Here is an 11327-nt window from a genome sequence, read left to right as displayed (position 1 = left end):
TGTAAACAGGAAGTGTGTGTCTCCGCCAGATCTGTGACGGAGGTGACCGAACCGGAATCCAGTTCAGATTTTCCTTCCTTCCTTTCTTCATTGCTAAATGACAAATTGCTAATGCTAAAGAGGCTAACAGAAAGCAGCAGCAGCGATGTGTGTTTACACCGAGACGCCGTCAGACACACACTCTCTCACTCACACACACACACACACTCTCTCACACACACACACACACTCTCACTCACACACTCACACACACACACACACTCTCACACACACACACTCTCTCACACACACACACACACACACTCTCTCACACACACTCTCACACACACTCTCTCACACACACTCACACACACACACAGCAGGGGCCTCATGGGGCGTCACCAGCAGGGGGCGTCGGTCTGGTCATCCTTGGACTCCGGGTCAGACAGTTGTTGGTTCTGCGGGTTGCTGTTAGCATCATTAGCATGAGCTGGCCACGCCCACAGCTGCGTGGGTGTGTTTGCACGTGTGTGACCGGCGGCGTCGATCATTAACTTGTTTGTGCTCAGTCCATCGACCCGCCGTGTCAAAGGTCACCAAATATTTAGCTGCTTCCTGGCAACATGTTGACTGGAAACACCTGGAAACGTCTGGAAACGTCTTCAACAGCACCAGAAACTCAGCCGGGCGGCCGTGTCTTCAGTTTTTCAGACCCTCCGATGGTTCCTCGGCTTCATCCTGAGGCCTTTTTGGTTGCGGGAATTTGGATTTTCCCATGTTCCGGTAAAGAGCAGTATTGATTTGAGGAGCGGTCAGCTGGTGGACCTTAGCCGCGGGCTAATGATTGACGGAGGCGCCAGATAACGGCGCGTCCTCCCCCAGGCTGAAGCACATCTGGACCTGCAGATGTTCAGGATGACTTCAGCTTCTCCGCTGCTGCTGCTCCTCCTCCTCGCTGGCTCTGGAACGGTCAGTATTCGCACCGTCTTCGATCTGTGACTAAATGTGAGGTTAGCTAGTGTAGCGTTAGCTAGTGTAGCGAACGTTAGCCTGGCTGGCGCGATGCTTGGGGACACCTCATTGGTCGAGCCCGGAGCGTCGGTCCGTCCGACTCTCGTCCTGCTCTTCTCTGCAGGTGAGCTCTGGAGCCGAGCAAAAGTTCGACTTCTCCCACGAGACTGAGACGCATCATGGCGCCCCATGGAAGGCCACGCCCCCCCCGCCCGTCACCACCACTGCGGCCCCAGAGAGGGCCGACAGGGAGCCATTCCTGGGGCCTCCGGAGTGTCTGCAGAGAGGGTAAAGACCTCTTTAGAGCCTCTCTTCTGTGGTTCTGTTCTCATGACTCTGCATCCGCCACCGGACCAGGTACACTCGCCAGTCATGTGACCTGGTGTTCTGTCCGCCGTGGGAGCGTTGCCTGGATGGCCAGTGCCTGTGTAAGGTCCCCTACCAGTGTCCCTCGGAGAACGTGACGGCGGTTTGTGGGCGGGACGGTCGCAACTATCGCTCCTACTGTCAGGTACCCTCCGCAGACCACCTCGGTCTCTTCAGAGACCAGAGGTCTCCTCAGAGACCACCTCGGTCTCCCCAGAGACCACCTCGGTCTCCCCAGAGACCAGAGGTCTCCCCAGAGACCACCTCTGTCTCCCCAGAGACCAGAGGTCTCCTCAGAGACCACCTCTGTCTCCCCAGAGACCACCTCTGTCTCCCCAGAGACCAGAGGTCTCCCCAGAGACCACCTCTGTCTCCCCAGAGACCACCTCTGTCTCCCCAGAGACCAGAGGTCTCCCCAGAGACCAGAGGTCTCCTCAGAGACCAGCGGTCTCCCCAGAGACCACCTCGTCTCCCCAGAGACCAGCGGTTGCATCACAACACACACACATTGCTCCACCGTCACAGTCCTGGTTGCCCAGATCAACGTGAAGTGGTCCTGGGTGATCCAGCTGCTGTGGTGCTGAGCTCCAGCTTCTGGACTCACATCTTCTGTCTTCCAGCTGATGGCCGTCTCGTGTCGCACCAAGTCTCCAAAGTTCTCCCACTTTGGGCAGAATTGTGCAGGTCGGTGTTGTGGCCCTGCAGCTCCGTCGCCTCGGTTGGAGCTTGTTGGTCAACTCGTCTCTTGTGTTGCTCAGCCTCCTTCAGCAGCTCCATCCTGCCCGACTCCGAAGTCGTCAGAGTCTTTGTTCCCAATGCTCAACATCCCAGCGGTGGAGAAGAACTTCTGGTGTGCTGGAAACTGTGGAACATGGCGGCCGCCAACGTGGCGTGTCGGGAGCACGGCCACCCGCTGTGAGCAGCAACGCCGAGGCGTCGCACAGTCGCACCGACGCCTCGGCGTTGCTAAACACACGTCTCCTCTGCAGAGGCGCAGCCGCCACAACCTTCAAGTTCCACAAGAAACTGAAGAAGTCTGACCAGAACCTTCCCGACAGTTGTGTCAGCATCCGTTGCCAAGGTTACGAGAATTCGCTGGCTGAGTGCGTGATCTACGACAGCACCGAGATCGGCAACAGGAAAGTCGCTACAGTGTCCTGCTACGAGTCCGGAACCAGAAGCGGTGAGAACCACACGGGCCTCCTGCCGTCCTCACACCGGCGCCGGGCCTCTGACCCGTTTCTGCACCTTTCAGCAGACGACGGCTTCGTGTGTGTGAACAGCAAGCAGGTGTCTCTGAGCCAGACCTGCGACGGAGTCGACGACTGCGGCGACCGCAGCGACGAGATGTGCTGTCAAAGTAAAGAGGAAGTGACCTTCTGACCTTTGCTGCCTGTCCCCGTCTGACGTGTGTCTGGTTCCAGGCTGCCGGAACAAAAGCTTCCGCTGTAAGAGCGGCGTGTGTCTGCACCAGGACGCGGTGGGCGATGGACAGCTGGACTGTTTGGACGGCGAGGATGAAGATGTCCCCAACACAAAGGTGAGGATCTGGACCTGAACCAGGCAGAGAACAGTCACTGTTACTGACTGATTATTGTTATTACTGACTGCTCATCAGCTCCAGGACGCAATCACCCCACCCAGAACGGTAAGAACCACAGATACCAGCCAGAACCTGGTCTCTGAGGGATCTGGAAGATCAAAACGTCTGATCCTCTTTCAGATCACGTCTCTCCCAAACAAGGTGAGCGCCTGACCTGTGAGCCCCGCCCCCTTCAGCCGACCGGCTGACATAAGTCAGACAACAGTCAGACAACAGGCAGACAGCAGTCAGACGATGGTCAGACAACAGGCAGACAACAGTCAGATGAAAGTCAGACAACAGGCAGCGGTCAGATGACAGTCAGACAACAGTCAGACAATGGTCAGACAACAGTCAGAAAACAGGCAGACAGCGGTCAGATGAAAGTCAGACAACAGACAGACAGCGGTCAGACGATGGTCAGACAACAGTCAGACAACAGGCAGACAACGGTCAGACAACAGTCAGAAAACAGGCAGACAGCGGTCAGACAACAGACAGCAGTCAGACAACAGTCAGACAGCAGTCAGACAACAGGCAGACAGCGGTCAGACGATGGTCAGACAGCGGTCAGACAACAGTCAGAAAACAGGCAGACAGCGGTCAGACAGAAGTCAGACAACAGTCAGACAACGGTCAGACAACGGTCAGACAGCAGTCAGACAGCGGTCAGACAGAAGTCAGACAACAGTCAGACAACAGTCAGACAGCGGTCAGACAACAGTCAGACAGTGGTCAGACAGAAGTCAGACAACAGTCAGACAACGGTCAGACAGCGGTCAGACAACAGTCAGAAAACAGGCAGACAGCGGTCAGACAACAGACAGCAGTCAGACAGCGGTCAGACAGAAGTCAGACAACAGTCAGACAGCGGTCAGACAACAGTCAGAAAACAGGCAGACAGCGGTCAGACAACAGACAGCAGTCAGACAGCGGTCAGACAGAAGTCAGACAACAGTCAGACAACAGGCAGACAGTGGTCAGACGATGGTCAGACAACAGTCAGACAGTGGTCAGACATAAGTCAGACAACAGTCAGACAACAGGAAGACAGCGGTCAGACAGAAGTCAGACAACAGTCAGACAACGGTCAGACAGCGGTCAGACAACAGTCAGAAAACAGGCAGACAGCGGTCAGATCAGACAACAGACAGCAGTCAGACAGCAGTCAGACAGCGGTCAGACAGAAGTCAGACAACAGTCAGACAACAGTCAGACAACAGTCAGACAGCGGTGAGACAACAGTCAGACAACAGTCAGACAACAGGCAGACAGTGGTCAGACGATGGTCAGACAACAGTCAGACAGTGGTCAGACATAAGTCAGACAACAGTCAGACAACAGGCAGACAGCGGTCAGACGATGGTCAGACAACAGTCAGACAACAGTCAGACAGCAGTCAGACAACAGTCAGACAACAGGCAGACAGTGGTCAGACGATGGTCAGACAACAGTCAGACAGTGGTCAGACAACAGTCAGACAACAGGCAGACAGCGGTCAGACGATGGTCAGACAACAGTCAGACGATGGTCAGACAACAGGCAGACAGCGGTCAGACAACAGTCAGACAACAGGCAGACAGTGGTCAGATGACAGTCAGACAGCAGTCAGACAACGGTCAGACAACAGGCAGACAGCGGTCAGACAACAGTCAGACAACAGGCAGACAGCGGTCAGATGACAGTCAGACAGCAGTCAGACAACGGTCAGACAACAGTCAGACAGCAGTCAGACAGCAGTCAGACAGTGGTCAGACAGAAGTCAGACAACAGTCAGACAACGGTCAGACAACGGTCAGACAGCGGTCAGACAACAGTCAGAAAACAGGCAGACAGCGGTCAGACAACAGACAGCAGTCAGACAGCGGTCAGACAGAAGTCAGACAACAGTCAGACAACAGTCAGACAACAGTCAGACAACAGTCAGACAGCGGTCAGACAACAGTCAGACAACAGGCAGACAGTGGTCAGACGATGGTCAGACAACAGTCAGACAGTGGTCAGACATAAGTCAGACAACAGTCAGACAACAGGCAGACAGCGGTCAGACGATGGTCAGACAACAGTCAGACAGCGGTCAGACAGAAGTCAGACAACAGTCAGACAACAGTCAGACAGCGGTCAGACAACAGGCAGACAGTGGTCAGACGATGGTCAGACAACAGTCAGACAGTGGTCAGACATAAGTCAGACAACAGTCAGACAACAGGCAGACAGCGGTCAGACGATGGTCAGACAACAGTCAGACAGCGGTCAGACAACAGTCAGACAACAGGCAGACAGCGGTCAGATGACAGTCAGACAGCAGTCAGACAACGGTCAGACAACAGGCAGACAGCGGTCAGACAACAGTCAGACAACAGGCAGACAGCGGTCAGATGACAGTCAGACAGCAGTCAGACAACGGTCAGACAACAGTCAGACAGCAGTCAGACAACAGGCCTTCTGACCTTTGCTGCCTGTCCCCGTCTGACGTGTGTCTGGTTCCAGGCTGCCGGAACAAAAGCTTCCGCTGTAAGAGCGGCGTGTGTCTGCACCAGGACGCGCTGGGCGATGGACAGCTGGACTGTTTGGACGGCGAGGATGAAGCTCCCCAACGCAAAGGTGAGGATCTGGACCTGAACCAGGCAGAGAACAGTCACTGTTACTGACTGATTATTGTTATTACTGACTGCTCATCAGCTCCAGGACGCAATCACCCCACCCAGAACGGTAAGAACCACAGATACCAGCCAGAACCTGGTCTCTGAGGGATCTGGAAGATCAAAACGTCTGATCCTCTTCAGATCACGTCTCTCCCAAACAAGGTGAGCGCCTGACTGTGAGCCCCGCCCCCTTCAGCCGACCGGCTGACATAAGTCAGACAACAGTCAGACAACAGGCAGACAGCGGTCAGACGATGGTCAGACAACAGGCAGACAACAGTCAGATGAAAGTCAGACAAACAGGCAGACAGCGGTCAGATGACAGTCAGACAACAGTCAGACAGCGGTCAGACAACAGTCAGACAGAAGTCAGACAACAGTCAGACAACAGTCAGACAACAGTCAGACAACGGTCAGACAACAGGCAGACAACAGGCAGACAGCGGTCAGATGACAGTCAGACAGCAGACAGACAACGGTCAGACAACAGGCAGACAGCGGTCAGACAGCAGTCAGACAACGGTCAGTCAGCAGTCAGACAACAGTCAGACAGCGGTCAGACAACAGTCAGACAACAGTCAGACAGCGGTCAGACAACAGTCAGACAACAGGCAGACAGCGGTCAGACAACAGGCAGACAACAGGCAGACAGCGGTCAGACAACAGGCAGACAACAGGCAGACAGCGGTCAGACAACAGACAGCAGTCAGACAACAGTCAGACAGCAGTCAGAAAACAGTCAGACAGCAGTCAGACAACAGTCAGACAGTGGTAACAGCAGTCAGACAACAGTCAGACAGCAGTCAGAAAACAGTCAGACAACAGTCAGATAGCGGTCAGACAGCAGTCAGAAAACAGTCAGACAACAGTCAGACAGCAGTCAGACAACGGTCAGACAACAGTCAGATAGCGGTCAGACAGCAGTCAGACAATGGTCAGAAAACAGTCAGACAACAGTCAGACAGCGGTCAGACGATGGTCAGACACAGGCAGACAACGGTCAGATGACAGGCAGACAGCGGTCAGACAGTAGTCAGACAACAGGCAGACAGCGGTCAGACAACGGTCAGACAGCAGTCAGACAACAGGCAGACAACGGTCAGATGACAGGCAGACAGCAGTCAGAAAACAGTCAGACAGCGGTCAGACAGCAGTCAGACAGCGGTCAGAAAACAGTCAGACAGCGGTCAGGCAACAGTCAGACAGCGGTCAGACAACAGTCAGACAGCAGTCAGACAACGGTCAGACAACAGTCAGACAACAGGCAGACAACAGTCAGACAACGGTCAGACAACAGGCAGACAACAGGCAGACAGCGGTCAGATGACAGTCAGACAGCAGACAGACAACGGTCAGACAACAGGCAGACAGCGGTCAGACAGCAGTCAGACAACGGTCAGTCAGCAGTCAGACAACAGTCAGACAGCGGTCAGACAACAGTCAGACAACAGTCAGACAGCGGTCAGACAACAGTCAGACAACAGGCAGACAGCGGTCAGACAACAGGCAGACAACAGGCAGACAGCGGTCAGACAACAGGCAGACAACAGGCAGACAGCGGTCAGACAACAGACAGCAGTCAGACAACAGTCAGACAGCAGAAAAACAGTCAGACAGCAGTCAGACACAGTCAGACAGTGGTAAGACAGCAGTCAGACAACAGTCAGACAGCAGTCAGAAAACAGTCAGACAACAGTCAGATAGCGTCAGACAGCAGTCAGAAAACAGTCAGACAACAGTCAGACAGCAGTCAGACAACGGTCAGACAACAGTCAGATAGCGGTCAGACAGCAGTCAGACAATGGTCAGAAAACAGTCAGACAACAGTCAGACAGCGGTCAGACGATGGTCAGACAACAGGCAGACAACGGTCAGATGACAGGCAGACAGCGGTCAGACAGTAGTCAGACAACAGGCAGACAGCGGTCAGACAACGGTCAGACAGCAGTCAGACAACAGGCAGACAACGGTCAGATGACAGGCAGACAGCAGTCAGACAACAGTCAGACAGCGGTCAGACAGCAGTCAGACAGCGGTCAGAAAACAGTCAGACAGCGGTCAGGCAACAGTCAGACAGCGGTCAGACAACAGTCAGACAGCAGTCAGACAACGGTCAGACAACAGTCAGACAACAGGCAGACAACGGTCAGACAGCGGTCAGACGATGGTCAGATAACAGTCAGACAACAGTCAGACAACGGTCACACAACAGTCAGACAGCAGTCAGACAGAAGTCAGACAACAGTCAGACAACAGGCAGACAACAGGCAGACAACAGGCAGACAGCGGTCAGACAACAGGCAGATAACGGTCAGACGACGGTCAGACAACAGTCAGACAGCGGTCAGACAGCAGTCAGAAAACAGTCAGACAGCAGTCAGACAACAGTCAGACAGTGGTAAGACAGCGGTCAGACAACAGTCAGACAGCAGTCAGAAAACAGTCAGACAGCAGTCAGATAGCGGTCAGACAGCAGTCAGAAAACAGTCAGACAAGTCAGACAGCAGTCAGACAACGGTCAGACAACAGTCAGATAGCGGTCAGACAGCAGTCAGACATGGTCAGAAAACAGTCAGACAACAGTCAGACAGCGGTCAGACGATGGTCAGACAACAGGCAGACAACGGTCAGATGACAGGCAGACAGCGGTCAGACAGTAGTCAGACAACAGGCAGACAGCGGTCAGACAACAGTTAGACAGCAGTCAGACAACAGTCAGACAGCAGTCAGACAACAGGCAGACAACGGTCAGATGACAGGCAGACAGCAGTCAGACAACAGTCAGACAGCGGTCAGACAGCAGTCAGACAGCGGTCAGAAAACAGTCAGACAGCGGTCAGGCAACAGTCAGACAGCGGCCAGACACACAGTCAGACAGCAGTCAAACAACGGTCAGACAACAGTCAACAACAGTCAGACAGAGGCAGACAAGGTCAGTCACGACAACGGTCAGACAGCGGTCAGACGATGGTCAGATAACAGTCAGACACAGTCAGACAACGGTCACACAACAGTCAGACAGCAGTCAGACAGCAGTCAGACAACAGTCAGACAACAGTCAGACAACAGGCAGACAACGTCAGACAGCGGTCAGACGATGGTCAGATAACAGTCAGACAACAGTCAGACAACGGTCACACAACAGTCAGACAGCAGTCAGACAGAAGTCAGACAACAGTCAGACAACAGGCAGACAACAGTCAGACAACAGGCAGACAGCGGTCAGACAACAGGCAGACAGCGTCAGACGATGGTCAGACAACAGTCAGACAGCAGACAGACAGCGGTCAGTCAGCAGTCAAACAGCAGTCAGAAAACAGTCAGACAACAGTCAGACAACAGGCAGACAACAGGCAGATAACGGTCAGACAACAGTCAGACACAGTCAGACAGCGGTCAGCTGTTCCAAGGTCATCTCTGGATGCTTGTTGTCACAGTTCAGCAACTGTTTGTCCAGAAATTCTTGCCAACAGACTCTTCCTGGAGTCGCAGCTCGTCTGTGGGATTCCCAACATGACGATGGTGAACGAGGAGAACACGAAGGAGCGCGGACGGTACAAGCGAGTAGTGGGCGGAGTCCCAGCCAGGCCGGCGAGTTTCACTGTCGCCCGATCAATGATCATTGGTGGTTGACGGCCTGCTGACACGGCTGCTCGGTGTGCAGACGCAGATCCAGTGGCAGATCGCTCTGGAGGAGAACAAGAAGATCGACTGTGGGGGGGCGTACATCGGAGGGTGCTGGGTGATCACCGCCGCCCACTGCGTCAGGTACCACATCCCAGGTCCTCATGCTAACGGGTCCAGCTGTGGCTGAGCTGTTCCGCCCGTCTCTTCCAGGCCCAAACCTTCAGCTTTCATGGTGAAGTTCTCCCTCTGGAAGAAGTCTCGAGCTCAGAACACCACAGATATTGTTCCTGTCAAAGACATTTTCATCCACCCGAGGTTGTGAAAGTCCAGCAGTCGCAGCGCCACATGCTAGTGCCCATGCTAACGCTGCAACGTCCGCAGGTTTAACGCCAGCAGTTATGAGAACGACATCGCTCTGGTGGAGCTGAAGACGCTCCCCTTTAAGAAGACGTGTCTTGAGGAGAATCCAGCCGTGAGCGCCGTCTGTGTCCCCTGGACCACCCAGCTGTTCCAGCCTAACCACACCTGCAGCATCTCCGGGTGGGGACGGACCACAGGTACGCTCAGCAGGGGGCGCCGGGGGGCTGGAGCAGCGGGGGGGCTAAACAAGTGTGACTGTGTTGGCAGACGGAGGGAAGGTGAGTCAGGTGCTGCTGTGGGCCAACGTGTCCCTGATCAGTGACTGTGAGAGGTTCTACCCAGACAGGCTGAGGCCCGGGATGATGTGTGCAGGTAAACCAGAGGACTCACACACACACACTCACACACTCACACACTCTCACCCCCCCCCCCCCCCCCCCCCCCCCGTGTGCAGGGGACCTGCACGGCAGCGTGGACTCCTGCCAGGGGGACAGCGGGGGTCCTCTGGTCTGCCAGGATGAGTTGGGGGTCTCGTATCTGTGGGGGATCGTCAGCTGGGGGGAGCGATGTGGCCACTCTGGGTTCCCCGGCGTCTACACGCAGGTAACCGTGCACGTGGTGGAGCTCAGGACCCGGGTTCACCGAGGTCCTCGGAGTCACGAGGAGACCCTTGATCTTAGGGAGGAGCTGAGCGGGACCCTGTTGCTAGGCAACGGCCACATCAGCCCTCTAGAACTTGAAACTTTATTAAAAGTCGTGAGAATCTCGAGGACACGACGATGAAACTTCAGATGTTTGAAGGCTCCTCTGGTCGCTCTCCCAGTTCAGCTGTGTGGTGTCACTGGTGACCCGGCAGCCCGGGACCAGCCGGGACCAGCCGGGACCAGCTGGGACCGTCTGGGACCACCCGGGACCAGCCGGGACCAGCCGGGACCAGCTGGGACCAGCTGGGACCAGCCGGGACCGTCCGGGACCACCCGGGACCAGCCGGGACCAGCTGGGACCGCCCGGGACCAGCTGGGACCGTCTGGGACCGCCCGGGACCAGCCGGGACCAGCTGGGACCGCCCGAGACCAGCTGGGACCGTCTGGGACCAGCCAGGACCCGGGGCCTCTGGGCTCGGCTAACGGTGCCTCTGTGAGTTGCAGGTTGCTCATTACTTCGAGTGGATCCGGCTTCACACCGGTTGGGCGGCCGTCACCAGATTCAACTCCTGATGGAGCCACGGTTCCGGTCCAGCTCCCAGCGGTCCAGCTCCCAGCGGTCCAGCTCCCAGCCCGACCGGCGCCCATGACAACTGTCCATTTAATAAAAGGCTTCCATCTGGTTGTTGAGGGAATTTTTGCTGCAGAAGTAAATAAATGAGTTTTCTGAGGAGCGGAAGGAGAACAGGCCCGACTGGCAAACGGGTTCATCAGACTTCCAGGAAGTCTGCTTTGCTGGGCGCCCGGGTCAGAACCGTGAGCCAGTGATGGTTCCGAGCACACAATGAAAAATCAGCGCGACACCGCTCAGCTTTAGCTCGTTCACCTGCTCCAGGTGAGGCCCAACTGTTGCTCTCCGCTGGTTGCCAGTGGCGATGGTTGCCAGTGGCGATGGTTGCCATTACTGCATGCTAATGCTAACAATGCTAGCAAAATGCTAGCAAACACATCACACACATCAGCTTCTATTTTTGCAACAGAGGCAATGATCTGAACTGCCCGAGGTCATTGGATGCTAATGCTAACGCTAATGCTAACGCTAATGCTAACACA

At 55.2% G+C, this 11327-nt stretch overlaps 1 protein-coding gene across 2 annotated transcripts; it reads left to right on the top strand.

Moving 5' to 3' along the window:
* The first annotated feature begins 615 nt into the window (after positions 1-615).
* cfi (complement factor I) lies at positions 616-10896 on the top strand. 2 transcript variants are annotated; one of them, XM_057028002.1, is made up of 18 exons: positions 616-762; positions 862-948; positions 1115-1278; positions 1348-1501; positions 1977-2040; positions 2115-2271; positions 2346-2539; positions 2612-2716; positions 5429-5542; positions 5621-5650; positions 5725-5745; positions 9041-9174; positions 9248-9351; positions 9421-9525; positions 9592-9767; positions 9838-9942; positions 10025-10173; positions 10719-10896. In XM_057028002.1, the coding sequence occupies exons 2-18, from the start codon at positions 886-888 to the stop codon at positions 10785-10787; spliced, it is 1908 nt and encodes a 635-aa protein (XP_056883982.1). In that variant the 5' UTR covers positions 616-762; positions 862-885; the 3' UTR covers positions 10788-10896. The 2 variants fall into 2 exon arrangements, with proteins under 2 accessions (XP_056883982.1, XP_056883981.1); XM_057028001.1 differs by having other exon boundaries at positions 700-948; positions 2615-2716.
* The last annotated feature ends 431 nt before the right edge of the window (positions 10897-11327 follow it).

Source organism: Takifugu flavidus, chromosome 3 (genome assembly GCF_003711565.1).
Source record: "Takifugu flavidus isolate HTHZ2018 chromosome 3, ASM371156v2, whole genome shotgun sequence".
In the NCBI taxonomy this organism is placed as follows: domain Eukaryota; kingdom Metazoa; phylum Chordata; class Actinopteri; order Tetraodontiformes; family Tetraodontidae; genus Takifugu; species Takifugu flavidus.
The sequence above is the reverse complement of the archived record's forward strand: the minus strand, read 5'-3'. Positions and strand labels throughout refer to the sequence as shown.

What these genes read in the sequence shown, in the direction of transcription:
- cfi (XM_057028002.1), top strand. Translation starts at nt 886, where the DNA reads ATGTTCAGGATGACTTCAGCTTCTCCGCTGCTGCTGCTCCTCCTCCTC. An exon ending in CGGGAGCACGGCCACCCGCT is followed by an intron (nt 2,272 to 2,345) that starts GTGAGCAGCAAC and finishes TCTCCTCTGCAG; the next exon opens with AGGCGCAGCCGCCACAACCT. An exon ending in CGGGTGGGGACGGACCACAG is followed by an intron (nt 9,768 to 9,837) that starts GTACGCTCAGCA and finishes CTGTGTTGGCAG; the next exon opens with ACGGAGGGAAGGTGAGTCAG.